The 20,331-nt window shown below is 32.7% G+C and overlaps 5 protein-coding genes, 1 long non-coding RNA gene and 1 other non-coding gene across 12 annotated transcripts in view; 3 read left to right on the plus strand and 4 right to left on the minus strand.

The window, feature by feature from the left end:
- The first annotated feature begins 1,470 nt into the window (after positions 1-1,470).
- On the plus strand, positions 1,471-6,131 carry LOC145960721 (CD63 antigen-like). Its single transcript, XM_083080391.1, has 5 exons — positions 1,471-1,836; positions 3,914-4,102; positions 4,693-4,863; positions 5,340-5,570; positions 5,711-6,131. The coding sequence occupies exons 1-5, from the start codon at positions 1,774-1,776 to the stop codon at positions 5,774-5,776; spliced, it is 720 nt and encodes a 239-aa protein (XP_082936517.1). The 5' UTR covers positions 1,471-1,773; the 3' UTR covers positions 5,777-6,131.
- Trnas-uga (transfer RNA serine (anticodon UGA)) lies at positions 3,430-3,511 on the minus strand. The gene has a single exon. It is a non-coding gene; the product is annotated as a tRNA-Ser (tRNA).
- On the minus strand, positions 3,821-6,001 carry LOC145960728 (uncharacterized). The gene is made up of 2 exons (XR_014435450.1): positions 4,651-6,001; positions 3,821-4,492 (listed from the first exon to the last, which is right to left on the minus strand). It is a non-coding gene; the product is annotated as an uncharacterized LOC145960728 (long non-coding RNA).
- A 970-nt stretch (positions 6,132-7,101) lies between the features above and the next one.
- Positions 7,102-12,478, plus strand: LOC145960719 (CD63 antigen-like). Its single transcript, XM_083080389.1, has 5 exons — positions 7,102-7,411; positions 10,199-10,387; positions 10,470-10,640; positions 11,104-11,334; positions 11,690-12,478. Exons 1-5 carry the CDS (start codon positions 7,298-7,300, stop codon positions 11,885-11,887), a joined length of 903 nt encoding a protein of 300 aa, XP_082936515.1. The 5' UTR covers positions 7,102-7,297; the 3' UTR covers positions 11,888-12,478.
- On the minus strand, positions 12,293-15,016 carry LOC145960717 (alpha-ketoglutarate-dependent dioxygenase alkB homolog 4). Its single transcript, XM_083080384.1, has 5 exons — positions 14,482-15,016; positions 13,499-13,624; positions 13,329-13,421; positions 12,787-13,211; positions 12,293-12,716 (listed from the first exon to the last, which is right to left on the minus strand). The coding sequence occupies exons 1-5, from the start codon at positions 14,719-14,721 to the stop codon at positions 12,566-12,568; spliced, it is 1,035 nt and encodes a 344-aa protein (XP_082936510.1). The 5' UTR covers positions 14,722-15,016; the 3' UTR covers positions 12,293-12,565.
- On the plus strand, positions 14,071-16,625 carry Pgrp-s3 (peptidoglycan recognition protein S3). Its single transcript, XM_083080393.1, has 5 exons — positions 14,071-14,194; positions 15,086-15,168; positions 15,442-15,649; positions 15,803-15,921; positions 16,021-16,625. Exons 2-5 carry the CDS (start codon positions 15,114-15,116, stop codon positions 16,209-16,211), a joined length of 573 nt encoding a protein of 190 aa, XP_082936519.1. The 5' UTR covers positions 14,071-14,194; positions 15,086-15,113; the 3' UTR covers positions 16,212-16,625.
- The window catches only part of LOC145960707 (uncharacterized), a 77,742-nt gene continuing 73,374 nt past the window's right edge, over positions 15,964-20,331 (minus strand). For all 6 annotated transcript variants that reach the window (XM_083080364.1, XM_083080359.1, XM_083080360.1 and 3 more), the window contains one exon: positions 15,964-20,162. In XM_083080364.1, coding sequence (XP_082936490.1) covers positions 20,034-20,162 — 129 coding nt within the window. In that variant the 3' untranslated portion in view covers positions 15,964-20,033. The remainder of the gene's footprint in view (positions 20,163-20,331) is intronic.

Here is a 20,331-nt window from a genome sequence, read left to right on the forward strand (position 1 = left end):
ATATTTACATAAATTTTGCAAACTCATTTTTATTTTCCTCATGGTTTGAATCAACATTGCTATTAAACAATCAGAAATATTTCCGTCGCGCTATGTTTCGATAACAATACAGATTGTTTGGACGTCATTGGTAGCCAAGTTTAAACTCGTGCAACACAAAAGTATACATAAAATATCATTCTCTTTAATTTTTCTTTTCAATTCCAACATTCAATTAAAACACATAATAACTGGTAAAGATAATAAAAAATAAAATTTCTAAAAATATTTTATATTTCAACTTTCACAATATATGCTATAAATGTAAATATCTCGTTTTACAATTAACAACAAGGAAAAGTAGAAATAAATCGCTCATTTAAGCGTACGACATGTTTCGCTCGAATAAATGGGTATTTTATACTTTGATTTGAACTTTTAAAATAAAAATAATGCAGGCCGAAATACAGTTAATACGTTCTATTTTGCCAATTTCATCCCGTTTTATCGTGGAAGGGCAACCCGCCAGACGATAAATGGATATTTATGTCACAGATTGATCGCGGCATCATTAAGCGATTATGCGAGGGTAACAACTGCGTTACAGAGTACGGGTGCGGTAAGATATGTGTCAAGTGTTACCCTTGAGCACTCGGTTATTGAATATTATATTAGCGATGTTAGGATCTCTGTGCGCTCTATATTCTATGCCTCAATAGTCTCAATTACTTATAACTAATGACGTGACCAAACCGACGAACAAAGACCGCAAGTCTGTTGTGTAATCCGTTATCGAGTTTCTGTAGATTTCCACGAGAAATCTGAGAGAGACACGGATTTTTATTACGTGCATGCACCAAATACAGATACGCAAATATTGGCTGTTACCATGGGCGTCCGGAGAGGGGGGCAAGATGGGGCATTTGCCCTCCCCTGGAATTTGGAATCAGCAAAAAATTTGGCATTTACATACTCTTTCTTTGATAAACGTGCTGGGATTTACATCTCGATCACATTTCGATCCGATTCACGCTTATTGCCCCCAACTCATTGCTTGCATATTAGCAACGAGTCGCCAGATAACAATAAATGATACTTTATGCCCCCTCCTGGAAAAAATCCTGCGGACGCCCTTGGCTGTTACTTTTGCACATGACGTAAGGCTCGAAACTTTTTTTTCATAAATTGTTTGCAAAAGAAAAAAGGTGAATATTTTAAAAAATTAATTTTTATAAATTTATTATTCAGAGAAATTTCGATCTTTTCTTAAGAAAAAAATTGTTTTGGTTTCCAACCAGAAATATTGTCGCGTGCGCATAAACTAAATTTATCAACGCTGTACAATGTAAAATCGGAAAATCATCGGGAGCGGCCATTCAAGTTTCGTAACCTTGTTGAAACACAGCCGCGGATCGTTGACAGGTGTACATACGTGAGCTGCACCAACACCTTAGCAACTGCGATTAATGTATTTTAAAACGAATATAAAGCGAGATTTCGACCGGTCTTTCTCTCTTCACCGCGCACGACGTTTACACATACACGCAAGCTCGTGTACACATGCATGTATACTTGGCACGCACATATACATCGGCGCCACCCGTCGGAACGCGCGTCTTGCTCAAGAGGTCTTTTTCAACGCATTTTTCGTGTTCTCGGTCACGCAGTATCATACGCGACTCGCCTTTGACAGATTGTCACGCTCGCGCGAGAAGAGTGCGAAGTGCGACCCGCAAAGTGCGACCCGCAAAGTGCGCGTAATCAGAGACCACGGCACCAAGCACGACGGCAACGATGCAGGGTCTGGCACCGAAGACCATCAAGTACTTGATGTTCGCTTTCAACCTGTTCTTCGTGGTAAGCATTAGCTGGACGGCCGGACGATCACGTTCCTCTCGGACCGATGAGGTGGCACGCTTCGATCGCTGCGAGCTATCGAACTATTCTATCGACCAAGTCAATGTGCGCACTATTTAGTGCGACCATTGAAAATTGACGATTGCTATCTACGGGCTCTGCGAGTGTTGATCAAAATTTAATTGAAGTGAGCTTGCGAAAAGGTGCTCGTAGAGCCGTGAATATTGATTGAAGTTGAAATTTTATCGTGAATCTTATTGTTAGTTGGTTTTAATCGACATTTTTTACTGGTTTTTTTTCAATAACAGGCAAAACATTCTAGGTAAACAGTCTACACAAACTTTGCGCGTTTAAAACTGATTATCTCTGTAATTGATGTTTAGGCGGCTTCTATAGATTGTATATCTTGCATATTTAACAATCATATTAAAATGAGTATCGTGTGAATAGAATTATCTTATTTAGCAGAGTCCATTCTGATGATTATATTATACATATGAGCCTATATAAAAATATTGATAATATAAAATTTAAAATCGGGAATGTATCACTAGCAAATATAGCAAGTACAGTACATAAATTTATTATGTTAACCTTTACCATTTTCTTAATCATGTGAGCGAGATTATCTTAAACAAATATTTCAGCCTCGAGTGTGGGGTAGATAAATATTATTTATCTACCGCATTCGAGACTGAAATTAGTCAGTGTATCTGTTTTGAAATTTGAGAGAAGAATGCTACATTTACAATATAATTATTTTTTAATGTTGCTATGACAATCACAGATTATACTTAGGAAATACAATAATTAAGATCGGCTTTTAAGAAATGAGATTCAATTGAGAAATCTCGAAAAGTTTACAGCAATCATATACAGTCTATACTATCACATGTAATATCACGAATTGTTGTTTTTTAAAAATTATGTTTTTTCATTAATATTTATTTCATTAATATTATATTATAATAATATTTCTTTTCCTTAATTTATATAAAATTCTTGAATTATGAGCCATCACAACGCTTAATTACAAATTCTAAATGAAAATGGTGTACTCCGTATATGTTGTTTACGTCTCTGCAGCAATATAAATTCCATTTGAACATTTGTGTACATATAAATCTAATTTAAAATTAAATTATATGTTTATCAGTTACGACTTTGAGTTAGCTCACTCATCGAAGAAAACTGCGAAAATAATAAACCACTAATTATTCGATAGAAATATCTTACAATAAATTTATCGTATATAAGAGACATAATAAAAATTGAAAATATTTATATATCTGTTTATGAACGTGTACATTCTTATTATATAAATAATTATAAATCTAATTTAAAATTAAATTAAATGTTTATCGGTTACGACTTTGAGTTAGCTCACTCATCGAAGAAAACTGCGAAAATAATAAACCATTAATTGTCCGACAAAAATATCTTACAATAAATTTATCGTATATAAGAGAGACATAATAAAAATTGAAAATATTTTTATACCTATATTTTTAATTTGAAAATATTTATATATCTGTTTATGAACGTGTACATTCTTATTATATAAATAATTATTTGAGAAGGAAAAAAAAAATTCGCTGCGGACAGGATTCGAACCTGTGCGGGTAGAACCCAATGGATTTCAAGTCCATCTCCTTAACCGCTCGGACACCGCAGCTGTTGGAGAATGCGTTCAATTTGTACGATGTTGAGTTAAGGCACACGAATTTCAAGTTCGAGCTATCCCATGGATATATATCGAGAGGTTTCTTCGTTAAAAAGTTGACACGATTAAAGAAAAAATCGATGATTCTTTCAATTCTTTGATCGAAATATTAATTATTTATTTTATTAATTATGCAATTATATTATATTGTTATATAATTATATATAATATTATATAATTATATTATATTGTTTACTTACTTAGTTGTTTGATTACGCAATTGGAATTATTAGAGAATTATTATATAATTAAATTAATCAATTTAATTATGAATTGTATATAATTTTAATAGCTTCTTTTTCCTATGACAATATGCAACACATATTGATTAATTATATGCTTATTGTTTAACAGATTACAGGAATAGTACTGTTATCAATTGGCTTGATCATCCATGGAGTGTATTATCGATATCAACATTTCCTTGACAATAGTTTCTTCTCCGTACCTTCTCTTCTTATAGCCATAGGCTCTATTATTTTCATCATCGCCTTCTTCGGATGCTGCGGAGCCATTCGCGAAAGCCGCTGCATGATCCTAACGGTAAGGCAAACATTTATAAATATACTTTGAGGATTCTTTCTTCTATTAAATATATAAATATATACTCTAATATATTGTTTAAATAAATAAATAAATTTATACATATCCATGAAACACTTTTTAAATAAGTAAATTTATGTGTGTCTATTATATATTTATTAAATAAGTTATTTTTTACCTAAGAAAACGCGTGTAAGCAAAAAAGCTCGACTATCTGCGTACGATAGTATTATCGTTTCCCCTTCATTTCCATAATGTAATAGATCATATGTTTTACGTACAAAGTGTGTAATCGACATGTGTGTGTCCTGCCCATTTTATCAACCCGACTGTTATTCCGGGAAAGTTCTCCCTCGCACGCAGACAAGGGCGGGTGCGTTTCCGGTGTTACTTTAAAAAATTGACGCAAACGTATATTGCAGGAGACTAACTAAATATTTTATGAGTTCCTCGAGATTGAATTTTGTCTGTCAATATTTATCAATTTAAAAAAAATTTATTAAAAAAAATAAAAAATATTTCGAGATACTCCAAAATGTTTCCAATACCTTAATAATTCTCATCTTATCATTTACAATCCTCTGTTATAGTTCTGCACGCTTCTAGTCGCGATCTTCATCCTGGAGATCACAGGAGGTACGATGGGATACGTGATGAGATCGCGGGTTGCAAAAGTTGCCCAGGACAAGATGATCGAAACGATGTCCAAATACAATGACAGCAAGGAGATTGCATTTGTCTGGGACAATCTGCAACAAGACGTAATGCACAATTATATACGATTATCGGTTACGTTTAATTTATTATACGCGGTCGAAGAAATATCTTCAAAATAATGGACTATATATCTGTTTTTCTTCTTTTTTTTTCGACGGCAACCTTTGTTACAAGTTTTTCGCGCTTCGCTCTATGCCTTCCCTATCGTGGGAGCGACCGTCGCGAGGATATCGTGAACGACAAGCGATTACAAGGGATAATTTCAGTGCACGGCTCTAATTCGTCGTGTGTATAATACATGTGTGTGTGGTAGAACCCTCCTCGTGCGCCACGAGGGGATAGTGTGAATCGATTTTTATGTCGCCGGCTTCCTTGACCACGCTCAACCATCTCGTACGAGATGTCGTACGTGATAACGGGAAATATCACGGACTTGCGCTTTCAAAAATATCTCCTCCGCGATTGACTTTAAACATCTACTTGCTTTTCGCGTGACGTAATGCATGAATTTCAATCGCAGTTCGATTGTTGCGGTACGATCAACGCCTCCGACTGGTTGAACCTGGAGAAACCCTTGCCGGGTATCCCGATATCGTGCTGCGATGAAACGGTAGGAGCTGTCGGCACGTCGAATTGCACTATAGAATCAACAAGGTTACATCACAAAGGTTGCATGAAGGAGTTTGCGAATTTTGCGAAGAAACACGCGGCCAAAATAGTGGGTGTCGGACTGAGTCTCGGTGTAATTCAGGTATTCTTCATCAAGTATAATATCAATACAGATATTCTAAACGTTTCATACATCATTTAAAACAAATACTCTTTGAAACTCCTGCGTATTTTATTTATATAAAAAAAAGGAATAATTGTGCGTGGTGTTTTATGTTACAGCTGATAGGTATCTTCCTGTCATCCTATCTAGCCAAATCAATAAGGAATAGTTACGAGACCATGTAGAATGCCATGGGAATGCTGAGCACACCAAATTTAGTGTGTTATGTTATATATCTTTTTAGAGAAATAGATTACAATTAAGCTTTTCAAGAATTTCCTTGTAGGACTCTAACATGTCCTGATGGAATTATTGATCTGATTTTCGAGCTGAATTATTTGAATTATTGATCTGCTATGACTACATTGAATATATCGTTTATCATTGTAAGGGTAATAAACCATTTTTACTACGCGTGTTTTACTTCGTGATGTTTCGAATATTTTTAATAAAATATTTTACATCGTCAAAAGTATTTTTATGACATTGCATTTATTATAGTTCTTGTATATTTGAAATATACGGTTAGTTCCTGATTTATCGCTATTCTTATATTTTTATAAACATGAAACATATAATCATTTATTTTATAAAAAAGCTTTTTCTGCGGTAATTCTTTCGAAAAGTTTTCTCGCAAAAAGTTTTTGCAAGACTTGCAGAATTTGCAAGTTACAGAAATAAAAGAGAGTTGAAGTGCATATGTTTGTATCCCTGTGCGAATCATATATGTACACACACAATATTAACTTAATCGTTCATATGAATCATACTCGTGTTGTTTTGTTCGTGTATAAACATAGCAACGAGCACAAGTAGACGTCTCTTATGTCCATCAACACGAGAACTTCAATCTCCTTTTGTATCCGATTTCAATTTATTATCTTATTGTTTACTTTGTTACATATTAAATAACGCTCATATAAATAAATAAATAATATATATATAATTTTTTAAACCATAGAATATTTGATTAATTTGGAGTTTTTCCGTTTAAATATTGAGCAATAAAATATAATAAGAAATAAATTGCAATAAAATTGAATTTAATGTCCTATTACAATTTAATGAATTAAAATTTGTTCTTTTAAATTAAATAGACAACGAACGCATTTAAATATCGTGCGTATATAAATAACATTGTACACAAAGTTAAAGATAGCATAAATATGTCTCAGCTGATTGAGATACCCTGCACACGTAGTCTATGCTATAAAAAAGTATAATAAAATTATATATCGATATAAAAGAGAGAGAGGAACATAATTTTTAAATATCCAACTCTTTCATTGACAAGCGTATGTGCCACGTGGATGCTGCTTGCGCGTGAATTTACATGCGACTATCGTCAATATATGCACATTGATACGCTCTATCAAATTCGCACGCGTGCTTCGTCGTATCTTTTTATATTATCCCAACTTTTTCTCTCTCTCTCTTTCTCTCTCACTCTTGGACCGACGTTCTCAAGGAAATCGCCCGCGTCGGTACATCATACATCGCGCAAAGACGTCGGCGTGCGCGATCGTGCGAGATCGCGTGACGCACGAACAGTCGCCCGTCGTCGTCCGTTCGCATTCGTACGTTTTCGCGACTCGTTATCGGCGAGCTGATAACGGCCGGGCTGACTGATCGGCCGATATCCGGGACCGTCATCAACAGTCGGTGCGTCAAGTGCGTTGGGAGTGCGCGGATCCGTGTTGCTGTGCATGTACCTGCGTCCGGGACGAGCTTACACGAGCACCAAAATGGCGGCCACGCACCTCGACGTCGGCCTTCGCTGTATCAAGTATTTGCTGTTCGCAGTCAACTCCCTCTTCGTGGTCTGTATCGTATGCGACATCATCGTATTTTTTTTAATGTATCTCCCTCTTCCCTTACTTCGCGTACGATTTGAAATTTTTCTCGCAATCGCAGAGTCAATTCTTTTAGAGGACCTTGCGATTCTATATGAAAATTGTTGATATGTACTTCGACAATGTAATTTCTCAGTTTGACAATACTCTATATATTGATTCGAGACATGTTAACTTGTAATTATATATACATGTTCGTACATCGCGGTACTTTTTTTGGACTTGGAAATAAATTGCATTTTTTTATCGAGTCGTAGTAAGCTTATCGGGATGGGTATTCTTGGAAACTGAGGCAATATACGTGTATTAAGCCCCTCCTGATATGCGTGAAAAGTCTTCCAACTTCGCGAGTCAACATATACATTATTATCGTGAAGATCCTTGGAAAATGCCATTGCGACGCAATTTCAAGAAGGTGCAATTGCGCATTATACTAGAGTTCTATCATGTGGACTATACCACACGTTATAATTATCGATTGCTGTTACAGCAATAATATTTATTATAGATATGGATAATAACTGGATTCTAAAAACAAGACTTCAATTTATTATGAAAACACTTGTAATCGTTAACTTATTTTTGATAGGAGAAGAGACAAACGATATCGAGTGCCAAAATAAGATGAAATTTCTCTGTAAAGAAAAATTTTCATTTTTTGTACCGTGCATACATATATAGTTTATGCAAAATAAAATATTTTATATATATAGAAAGAATTTTTTCCGTTTTTTTTTCGGATTTTAAATTACCTTATAAATGTAGTTTTATCAATTTTATTTATCATCGCTGCAGCTGTTAGAATATCTTCCGATGACATAAGCGGCAATTAATTATAAAAGTGACTCATTTTCCGCATGTATTCTTTTGCGTATACAGTTTCATAATTTTTCATAGGTCTTGAAATTACGTGTTTAAAAAAAAATTACACTTTAATAATACAGTTCTTTGAAGCGTGATAACATCAAGCACCAGCAGTATCGATTAAATCAATTTGCCATTTCGGTGTTAAAAAATTCGAGATAATACGTATCTGATTATTGACATCTGTAGAATGACGAAGAGAGAGAGAGAGAGAGAGAGAGAGAGAGAGAGAGAGAGAGAGAAAGAAATAGAAAGCACGATAAAGGAGACAGGATATTAACGTCTTTCGAGTATAAAGAGTACTCGAATGGCACAAAGACAAAAGCAAGTGTTTCTCTTGCGATATTAATATTTTTTATTGCCTATCCTTTGTTCTCTCCGTCATACGAAGAGAGCGATATGGGCCACGAAGTTTGAGTTTCGTTATTAGAGAGAATACACTTTTGCAACTGTGGTCGATATTATATAGACAAGGCTATGCACTGCTGAATTATTAGGGATGGGCGTACAGGTCGGCTCAACCTGATTATATACTTTTCAATTAAATAAAAAAGCGATAACCACGTGCTTTCTTTCGTACCTTGTTTTCTTCTGTATTTTGTTTATCGCATCTTAAAATTCTCGTATACAGGAACCTAAACATAATATATGATTAATGAACGATGAATGATAGAATATTAACAATAAGCATATCTAGCAAAATTTGTGCTAGCTATCTTGTATTATGACACTAATAAATTATACTTGTGAATTTATGTAAATTTGCAATTTATTATTATTATATATAGAGAGATATTCTATGTTTACATATGTATGTTTTGAAAAGGACAGAAATTTTCTTTTATTTTTCTTAAACGACAATATTGACATTCGAGACTTGACGAAAACAAGTATAAAAATTTTTTTATAAAAAATTAATTTAAAAAAAATTATTTGTCAACTTTTTCGTAGGCTTGTAGTTTTACACATCCAGGATACAGTAATATTTCGAAAAATATCTTACACACCTTTGAATTTATTCGCTGTTATATCTATTTAGTGACTTGGCCGCTTATCAGTAAAGATAAATCACATGATGATTCGCGCGGTATCATCGACTTTAGCAAGGTAGAAAGTTCAGTAGAATACGAGTAGAATGAAAAATTATAAAAGTTTGTGTAAATTGATGCAACGATTGATTGCCTTTCGATTGTATCGTTATCGATAAGAGGAAAAATATGCTTCTTAACTATAATATCGTTTCTTGTCCAATCGCGCTTGTTTATTTAAATGGAATTAAAAATTTAATAACTTCCTATCTTAGTATGACATCTAGTTTTCGATAACTTGTTGTTTGAAATAGTTTAAATTTAGTTTCAATGAGAACACATAAACTTGTATCAACTATAAAAGATACAGTTTATCGCGTAGAAATAAGTAGCTCACTTTGTAGGATAAGTAGAAACTGGTATGTACATAGCAATATATTTCACATAACAGTAATAAAAAAGCGTCATATTCTTTTTCTAATCTAAAAAGTTAACCGAGCACGCATATTGCATATAATATTCTTATACAACTGATGCCAACTACGTATTGTAAAGATAATAAAAAAATCTCATACTATAAAGCAAAATAAACATGTTATGTTTGATTTGCTGTACATTTGAAAATTATTCTTACAAACAGAAATAGAATTTAGGAATGCAGGATTAGAAATTACATGCATAAACCTTTGAGTTGTATATGAAAAAATATGACAGTTTTTATAAAAACATATAAAAATTCTTCTCTCTTTTTATCTCTCAAATAATTGAAAATAGGCAGCAATTTAAAAAATCTAAACATCGTAATTTAATGTAGCTTCAATTGCAGAACATTGATTATCTTTGTCGTTATATTTTATTATAGCTGACGGGGGTGATGATAATATCGGTCGGCACGACAATTTATGCCGTTTACGAGAATTTTTCACATTTCCTGGATCCAAGCTACTTTTCGCCAGCCACGCTTTTAATCGTTGTCGGAATACTTATCTTCATAATCGCTTTCATGGGATGCTGTGGCGCGATTAGGGAAAGTACCTGCATGGTTCTTGTGGTAAATGAGACATCAGAGTCCTTCTATTTGCTTTAAATATCATTTTCTGATATGTATACTATATTTATTTATGTGTTTGTAGTTTGCAATCTTACTGTCATTTGTTTTGCTCTTGGAACTTGCAGCAGCTATTGCTGCATATAGCCTACAAGATGGCATTAAAGATCTTCTAGCTGAAAAGATCAATGTAACAATGCATCAATATGGAAAAAACCAGGAAGCCACGATTGCAATCGATTTTATGCAATCTAGGGTAAGAGGATTAACGATTCTCATATTAGTTGTAACTTATGTGAACTTATGTGTATAAAATGATATATTATTTTTCTCTAAAAAACACAAAAGTAAAATTATAGAAAGTTATATAAAAACTAAAATACATATTGTGTGTCGGGGATATAGCAAGTATATAAAATATTCTGGTAGAACTATTTGCCAGCTACAAATATTTCTTTGATTTAGAATTAGTTTTCTTTTAACAAAAATATTAAGGGCAATTATTTTTATTTTTGCAAATTTCCAACTTTAGCTTTAGAATTATTAATCTTTTTTATAAAAAAAAGACAATTTTACAAATTGATAAAAAAATTTGTAGATAAAAAAGAGGTACATGTTGCATATGTGTTACAAAAATTATTAAAGATGTTACGACATATTATCTACATAAAAACATTTTGAGAAATAATCGATCTTATATAATAAATTTTTCATTATAGTTACGTTGCTGTGGATATAATAATTCTATGGATTGGGTAAACGTATCGTTCAACGAAACGAATATGGATGTACCTGATTCTTGCTGTGCATATATAATAGACGAGATAGCTGAATTTTCGGGTCGTTGCCAGGGAAGATATCAGGATGGCTGTATCAGTCGCCTTTCTATTATTGTTTACCGCAGTGCACTTTATATTGGCACAGGAGCTGTAGCGATCGCTCTTATTCAGGTTAGTAAGATTCAATTTTTTCTATTTAATTTTAATCATTCTCCTGCATGCTAAACTATGAAACCATCGTTTATTATGTAACATTGCTGGAGATAAAACATGTGCCAACATTAAGTGACATACATATTGAAGTAGAATATTCTGGAATAATAAATTGTAATAATATATATATCTAAAATCTTCAATAAATCTTCCATAAATTCTTACAAATTATATACATATCATTAATATTTTAACTTCGAAATTATTACATGCTCCAATTTGTCTATTTTACGATTAAAAACGTAATCTCGAGAATATAACTTATAAAAATAAATAAGTTAAATAATAATTTGTATCTATTATTTCTTTCTAGTTAACGGGAATTATGTTCGCGTGTATGCTTGGCCGAGCTATCAGACGTCAAAAGACAGAAAGGGAAAGACGTCGCTGGGAATTACGAGAAAATCTCGTAAACGGTTACGAACCGTTGGGAAAATCGGATCCTTTGACTACGTTCCCCGTAATATATATGTCATCGGATTACCCATTGAAAGGCGAAAAAAAATGTTAATATTTTAGTACAAAATTTAATAAGATCAGATATATTTTTATTCCTATTGTTCTCACAAAGAGAAATTTACAAACTAAAAAACTAATCCATACAAAGATTCTATTTTCCATAACATAAATATGTAAGAGCATTTATACGGAAACCAATATTTATTTTTTATGCTTTTACATTTGTCATAGAATTCAATAGGTTATTACCATATATAACATAAGAAGAAAACAGTACTTAATACCAAATAATTGTGATTTACATAATTTAAAGATTAATATATTTTCCTAACTAGATATAAATAGTTTATCAGTTTTAAATAATTTGTACAATAATAAGAAATTTTAATTGGAATTCAAACTTCAAGTGAATTCATTAAATTCATTTTAAATTTTATACTATAGATAACTAAAAATGTTTATTACAGGAGAAAAAGAATATTTTTTCAAATATTAATTTAAATATCGATAATTATTATCGATTAATAATTATTATTAACACACGCACACTTTCAAATTATTAACACAGACTGTTAATACTTATTGAATTTTATTGTATGCATTGTACTTTTATGCTATGAATAAAGTATCTTTTTAAATGATATTTACACATATATATTCATCTCATTAAATAAAAAATATATTAAATAAATTTAATAAATTTATCATTTAGATCTATTTCATAATAATATCACCAGAATGATAAAGCTTGCCTCAAAATCTCAGAAGCTTCTTTATGATATTCTCCATTCTCAAGATAGGGTGGCGTTAATTCCCGATACGCGAGGCAAACGCGCCTCGATGTGATGTCTTGTCGAAGAATGGAATGTTCCCATTGATATCTGTGAAACAAAAATAATATATCAATTCTTTGTGATATAGTATATTTTCGTCTCTACAAGAAAAATGTACCTTGCTGGACCATGTAAAATCATGAGTGACCTGGCAGGCATCGGTAATCGTACTATGTTATCATCAATATTAATCTGTGTGTTATTACAAAAATCTTTCTCTAAGATGGAATTATAACTCGAAACACAGTCTAAGTTGTATCGCATTATTGGACCACGATAAGGTGTCATAGTCAAAACAGAATCACCAAAAATATTAACAGTTACTATACGTTCTCCCCAAATCCAGCAATCGTCAATGTGAGGATCAATAGAGGCACCTCGTTTGGGATCATATTCAAGCGAACATTGTTCGACAGTTCGAAAACCATGTAGCAGTGGTATTTCCGCAAATTTATTTTGTACAAACTGTGTTGTTTTAGGAAAACCATTAAATGTTCCTAATTGTAATTTTCGTTTTTTAAAGTTACATTTTGGCCCAAAATTCTATAAATTAAAATTTGACATTTTAACTTAAAATATATAAACACATAGAAGTGTATTAATTTTTATAATAGTAATATTTATAATAGTAATTTATAATAGTAATATTTATAAATGTACCTGTTTTCTTCTACCACTTTGCGAAGCTTGCCAAGGGAGATAATCAAGTGCTTCCATCAGTTTCTTAGCCTCATCTTCGTTTAAGAAATTTAACTGAAACACATATATATTGTAAATTATATATTAAAAAGTATGTTATAAGATACACAATAGTCTATTGGAATCAGTACTTTGATGTAAACACCAGGATAGTCAATTAAATTTCCATCATGATAAGGATGCTTCTTATACTCGTCTATATCCCATCCAGGTGATGATTTATCACAATATGGGCAATAAACATAAGATTTGCTTTTCTGTAAAATTAAGAATATATTTTAAACTAGTTGAAAAATTAAACAATAATTAAAAATATACATCAATGCAAATTTGTATAAAAAATAATTAAAGTTGTAAATGAGTTTATATAAAAAGATTTATATTTAAAAAAATATATATATATTGTATTTTTAATTATTTTATTTTATAATAGTTCATGTCACATATCAAATATGTGAAAGAATATGTAAAAGAATAATATTAGGCAAAATAAGAAAGATAAAGTAAGTACGTCTTTTTGCACAAAAAACTGCAAACTGGTTATTCTAGTATTTTATCCAGCTAGAAGCAGATTCAACAAATAGAACACACTGTAATGTTACATCAAATATATAGGAAGATAGTATTGAGGTAAAATAAGGAAGACACAAAATAAATGCCTCATCTTTTAGCACAAAAAACTGCAAACTGGTTATTCTAGTACTCTATCCAACTACTTAGATTCAACAAACCAGTGTATAGCAGACAACAGATAGAAAAGACAGAAACTTCAGATAAAATATTCAGATATAAATCTCTAAATATTGACTTTTCAAGGAGGACTACTTGTGAGTATATATTACAATATAATAATCTCTTATAAAATATAAAATATTAACAGATTGAAAGATGGTTTAAAGTTTAAGGTGAGGAAAATTGCACTGAAAGTTGGATTTATTATGGATTGTGAGTAATAAAAATTCAATTAGAGAACATATTTATTCATAAAACGTGTGGGAAGTCCCTGATGTAAATCTTATTAGCCTCAATTACAAGAAAGAATCCCCCCAATTCTGAGAAATTTCAACGCATCACGCATATCTTGATTTAGAGGTTAAGGGAATTTCCGAGATACCTGTAATACTTCCTTCAGATCCAGCTTCAATATTTGATATTTAGCCTCGCAAATTAAGCAAGAGCGTATTCCTTTGCAGCCACACGGTCGAACGGTTTCCATAATAATCTCTTTTTTCAATGTGAACAAAGATACTACGGCTCGCGATGTCGGCAAACCACAAATTAAACAGACGGCTGAGTCGGCAAATCTAAAATCGATTGTGTTGAGAATATATACAGCGAGATATCGCTTTCGCATTATGTTTTGATTCGTATTGATTAAAAAAAAATTTTATTTTTCTCTCATTAGATGTGAATTTAAGAAATCATATTCTTTATATTTCGATGAAATATTCATAATAAAGATGGGTAATGCGATTAATAAACATGATGATTTAATTCACAGAAAAAGTAAAAATAATTAATTGACATTTGTCAGCTGTTTCTCTCTCTCTCTCTCTCTTTTTCTTTCCCGCTCTCTCTTTCTCTCTGCTATCATTAAAAATTATACATAAAAAAGCAAAAAAAAATGTATTCCGCGAATCTCTTTCGTCATCCTCTTGTGAGTTGCCCCCGGGGCAATACTGACATTATATCTTGATCTTTTCATATTTGTCTTACAGTTGTACGTCTGCATTTCATGCTGCAAGCATGCTGTCGAGGATCTGCTTCGTACTTTTGCTGGTACTTCCTGCTAGTTTTGCCAGTAAATATTCTGACATTTAAATTCTCGTTAAATTGATCCTTGCCATTTTACAAAAATTTTCATTTTTTCATGAAATCAATCGATGTAGTTTCGTGGAGACATACGTAATTGAATATATTTTATTTTTAAATAATCAAATAGAGAATGGTGAAAAATGAAGTCCTCTGAAAAATTAAGTTTTTCGATTTAAATATCTTTTATCTAGTACGAAGATTAATTTATATTCTCGAGATCAATTAATATATAAAATCTTTAATTGAATAATTTTCACAGAGGTCAAATGTCCCAATATTATCGGCAGAAATCAATGGACCTCCGTTCCCGCTGGAGATGTGAACTATTTAATAGTACCGATAGCTTACGTAATAATACAACACACAGTCACCCCCGAATGTAATTCGCGGGAAGCGTGTACAGCCCGTGTCGATGGCATCCGCAGTTTTCATATGGACGAACTTGGCTGGGATGATATCGGTTATTCGTAAGTTTTAATAATTATTATCTCAGCTCCTGTTATTGAGCACAAAACACTTATGAAACACACATTACAAACATTTTTGTAACATATAAATATCTAATAATATTAAGATGTATAGAAAAATATTATGATCAATGAATGATCTTTTTTTTAAAGATTCTTAATTGGTGGCGATGGAAATGTATACGAGGGATGTGGGTGGACGCGTGAAGGGGCGCATACATACGGATATAATAAGAAATCTGTCGGTATAGGTTTCATTGGAAATTTTGAAAGTAAGTATCGCGGGAAAATATTTATATCTTTCATACCACATATTTAATATATTTATACTTTATTTCGGCAAGATAATTATCATTTCTTTTTATTCTCAGACAAACAGGCCAGCCAGAAAATGTTGAACGTTGCGCATCAATTAATTGAATGTGGCAAATCCCAGGGTATCCTTCGAAACGACGTACATGTGTTTGGTGCGCGACAAGTACAGCAAACAGCGAGTCCAGGATATCAACTCTACTTGCAACTTCAAGACTGGCCTGAATGGGCTAGCAATGTAGTCAGATGAGCGATTTTTACAAGTGCGATGCTAAAGATTATCGCTTTTGACTCAATTTAAATAATTATATTAGAGAGAAGATATTTGCTCTCATGATTTTTAAATTAACATAAATGTAAACGTAAAAAAGAATATTTTTTTCTTCTATACATAGAAGAAATCTTAAATATTTTTTCTTAATAAGGTTTGTGGAAAAAGCTTTTTTATATCACAATGCTTATTGCTGTTTATTTTAATCCGCATCTCTTAATCCGTGCTTCGTTCGATAAGATTATATAGAACAGGCTACACACAAAGCCGTTCCTCAAATAACATCATTGCCTTGCGATATACTTTCGCAATTCGTTCGCAATAAGATTTAAAAAATAAAACTAATGTAAGACCGTAAAAAAAAAGAGAAATATACGTCAATATTCGAGGTAATAGTTTGTGTTTTATTATATTACCTTTCTAGCGAGAAGTCCAGCTCCTGATCTAATATAAAAAGAAAGTTCTTAACATATGTTTTTTAACGCATTGACATTTCAGAAGAACGCATGTAGATGAACGCATATAGAAATAAATCGTGGATAAATTGTGATGAATTTAGGAGATGGAACGGTATATGACATCGTAACGTATATCCAATTCTATTCAAGTTTCTTTTCTTTTTTTTCGATTATTAGGAGATCACGTAATTACTAATATACAAATGATACATTATCACCGAGAGTTTCTCTTACACAGAATAAATATATTGCGCATTAGCGGGTTTTTCAAGAATGACGCAATCGAGCCGAGCTTAAGTTTTTTTTTCTTTTAATCATAGTTATTATTATCGTTAATATCCATATAATTATCAATAACTACAGTAAAACACAAAACAAAAAAAAGAAAAAAAAAAGAATATAGTGATATCTGTACATTTTTTTCTTCCTTAAATGATTAACGTAAACATTCTTTTGTATTCCTCTCTGTTAGCCTACAATTAGGAAGAAACTAAATCATAATATTCACAGATATTTTACAAGATAGGTGAGGCCCGCCGACGGGCGCACATGTCGCGTTAACAACGGTACAGAAAGTACACGATCCTGCACCTACGCTATATGACTGGCTGCAGCGGAAAGAGGAGGGAAAACGCAACATTTCCATAAAAATAAATGAGTTGCGTGAAATGAACGACACGTGCGCACGTTTCGCGCCTTATATACTTATATTCATAGCTATAATATTTATATATATATAACGCTCCTTTTTTTATCACTTTTCTCTTTCTCTCTCTCTCTCTCTCTCTCTCTTGCTTAGTTATACTTCTACACTGTACATATCCACAACGCATCTTTTACACTGTACATGCACACGCTCCGCGAGTATCCGCGCTGCCTTAAGGTAATTGCATTGTCGCAGGGATGGACAAAACAATAGAATGGGCATTTAAAACATAAACGATGCGTTCTATTCGGTTAAAAATAAAAGTAACAAATTTATCGAATCGAGTGTCCCTGAACCACTTGAACGATGCGTCCTATTCGGTTAAAATTAAAAGTATGAATATAAAGTAAACAATATATACTCGGTATATTCTCTTTTGCATATCTTGATATTCTACGAATATCGAAAGAAAATTAAATTTTTCGTTTAGGGAAAAGAAATACGGATCTTCGTAAAAGAGCGTATCGTTTAAAGTTTAAATTATTCTTGCTACATTCAGCAACAAATAACTTGAACAAATAATTGCATACGTTTTGTCCATCCCTGATTCTTGCATGAAAATTACTCTCTAGAGGCATGCGTTCTACGTGCAGCGGCATAATATCGTAAATAGATATAAGTTTCTTAATTTATTTAAAATGTTTTTGACGGCTTGGTGTGTGATATAGTGTAACCTCTGGTCTATACACGTAAGCGCATTTATTCGGACACGAATGCTAAAAAGTCTATGAGTCGTCGCGCGACGGAATCGATAGGGATGGGATATAAAGATAGATATATTTGCTGCAATTGAATGAGCAGCAAATGAACGCGAATCGAATATTAATAAACATTAATTATTCGCATTCGTTGTTCAGCGTTCATTCATTCAGATATATCCAGCTTTATAGGATGGAAGTGCGTAGAATGGGGCGTCGTCAATGGTCAATGAGATCGGTCATACATTTTCCCAGTATGACAAATAAGCCCCATTTTATCCTTAAATGTGTGCGGATTGGTATGCCCTAGCTAGCCTTTTGTAATAACGTTAATAATAATTAATAGCAGCGATAATAGAGTAGTGGTAGAGTAGTAATAGTAATAGTAAGTAGTAGTAGTGGTAATAGTATAGTAGTAATAATAGCAATAGCAGTGGTAATAGTAATCGTAATAATATATAATCATAATTATAATAATAATAATTGATATTAATAATAATTGTAATAAGAATGGGCGATTATCAGTGTTACCAAGGTCATTTATTAAAAAAATAAATTAGACGAATTATAATAAAATTCTTACAATGAAGGAGGGAACCGTCTAATTTATTTAATTCCTCAATGTGTTGAAAAATCTTGTACAGTTATAATTTTGACACTGGCAACACTGGTCATTAACATTAATAGTAATCATAATAATCATAATAAAGAATATAAGTAGTAACGTTAAAAATTCTTTTATAAGATACATATAATGCTAAGAGAGTATGCTATATGTATGAGAGGAATTTTAGTAATTCACGAGAGATTAATAATAATAATAAAATAATAGTAATAATAATTCACAAATTCGCATCTTGCTATGGGAAATCATGATACACTAGGATAGATCTATAGAATAGATCGCGCAAATTCTACGCGGGTGACCCAACTTTTCTCATTCTCTGTGCTAGAGGACTAAATTTATAATTTACACTCTAAACTCGACACGACCGGCGGCGGCAGCAGCAACGGGCAGCAGCAAATTATCGTTATAGTTTCGTTATAGTATAGTATAATACATAGTCATTTTATATATATATATATATTTAGAGCAGTATTTATACAAAAACACATCACATACCGCACGGACCATTAGTTGGGCACCCTCTTATATGTTTTTATCTTTTGTCTTCTTCCTCTTTACGCAGTTACCATTATTATTAAATACTTAAAATCACAGTAGTTATGCCCTCGGTGGCTCGCTTATAATTTTTTTACACAATTTATTTTATTATTATTAACGCCTAAACCTTATTTGAAATAGCTCGTAATAACTCATGATAGTGATAGGGTATGTTAGCTGCTTCTATATCTTTACTTCGCGTTTGACTTGTCCATTAAGAGAAATGAATTCTTACTGCTTTCTCTATGGGAGGGACGAACGTAAGTAATGAGTATCGCATGACGAATCGAAGGTCTTGTTTAAAGGCTGGGGTTGTGCCTGACCCGCTTGTCAGAAAGACCAAGAGTGATGTCGGTCGATCCGACAAACATTGTCAGTATTATAATTGACGCGAGTTACAAGCCGTTCAAAGAAAAAGAAGAAGAAAAACAAGAAAGAACCGAGCTTGCCTGCGCGAATTTCATCGAAGGGAGGTACGCACGATGATGACCAGCGCATTTAAAGGTGCTAACCTCACTTCACCGCACAACCTCGTGCCCCGTTTTTAGGCCTACGATCTAAAGATCAGTTTACCCCGCCGGGTTCCATTTGATTGTCACTGATACAACTCCGGATAAGGAGCTCTTCATTTTGAATGCGCATCCTGCTTTTTGTCGCATAACTACGCGCGTGTCGAGCGGACACTCCAGGCTTCATGCCAGGTATGAAGCGTCCTGCGGTGCGTGAAGACGAGACATACGGATAAATCGTAATCCGGTAGATCAATAATCGGTCTCAAACCGTAGCAATGACGATTAGTAAATGAGCAATTTTTGCGACACGATGAAGTAGGTCCGGTGCAATCCTTGCCAAATTTTCATGCGCGAAATCACAAGACGGGAAAATGTGAACTACATATGCCGGCTAAAATACAAAAATTTTTGTAGCATTACATCTTAATCGCATCTCGTTGGAAAGAGTAATAAAGAGAATCAAAAAAGAGAATCACAAATAAAAGGAATATATCATAATAATGTTTCCATGTAAAATAGAGGGCTTGTATCTCATATATAATGAAAAATTTCATATAATG

The sequence above is a fragment of the Camponotus vicinus genome, unplaced genomic scaffold (genome assembly GCF_025532165.1).
Source record: "Camponotus vicinus isolate PSW18456_S1 unplaced genomic scaffold, iyCamVici1.0 SCAF_10, whole genome shotgun sequence".
Taxonomy (NCBI): Eukaryota; Metazoa; Arthropoda; class Insecta; order Hymenoptera; family Formicidae; genus Camponotus; species Camponotus vicinus.

Excerpts from the sequence above, each read along its gene's own strand:
- LOC145960721 (XM_083080391.1), top strand. The coding sequence starts at position 1,774 with ATGCAGGGTCTGGCACCGAAGACCATCAAGTACTTGATGTTCGCTTTC. Across the intron at positions 4,864-5,339 it reads GGGACAATCTGCAACAAGAC|TTCGATTGTTGCGGTACGAT; the intron begins GTAATGCACAAT and ends TTTCAATCGCAG. Across the intron at positions 5,571-5,710 it reads TGAGTCTCGGTGTAATTCAG|CTGATAGGTATCTTCCTGTC; the intron begins GTATTCTTCATC and ends TTTATGTTACAG.
- LOC145960719 (XM_083080389.1), top strand. The coding sequence starts at position 7,298 with ATGTACCTGCGTCCGGGACGAGCTTACACGAGCACCAAAATGGCGGCC. Across the intron at positions 7,412-10,198 it reads CAGTCAACTCCCTCTTCGTG|CTGACGGGGGTGATGATAAT; the intron begins GTCTGTATCGTA and ends ATTTTATTATAG. Across the intron at positions 10,388-10,469 it reads GTACCTGCATGGTTCTTGTG|TTTGCAATCTTACTGTCATT; the intron begins GTAAATGAGACA and ends ATGTGTTTGTAG.
- LOC145960717 (XM_083080384.1), bottom strand. The coding sequence starts at position 14,721 with ATGCGAAAGCGATATCTCGCTGTATATATTCTCAACACAATCGATTTT. Across the intron at positions 13,625-14,481 it reads ATCTGAAGGAAGTATTACAG|AAAAGCAAATCTTATGTTTA; the intron begins GTATCTCGGAAA and ends TTAATTTTACAG. Across the intron at positions 13,422-13,498 it reads ATCCTGGTGTTTACATCAAA|TTAAATTTCTTAAACGAAGA; the intron begins GTACTGATTCCA and ends TATGTGTTTCAG.
- Pgrp-s3 (XM_083080393.1), top strand. The coding sequence starts at position 15,114 with ATGCTGTCGAGGATCTGCTTCGTACTTTTGCTGGTACTTCCTGCTAGT. Across the intron at positions 15,169-15,441 it reads ACTTCCTGCTAGTTTTGCCA|AGGTCAAATGTCCCAATATT; the intron begins GTAAATATTCTG and ends TAATTTTCACAG. Across the intron at positions 15,922-16,020 it reads TTTCATTGGAAATTTTGAAA|ACAAACAGGCCAGCCAGAAA; the intron begins GTAAGTATCGCG and ends TTTTATTCTCAG.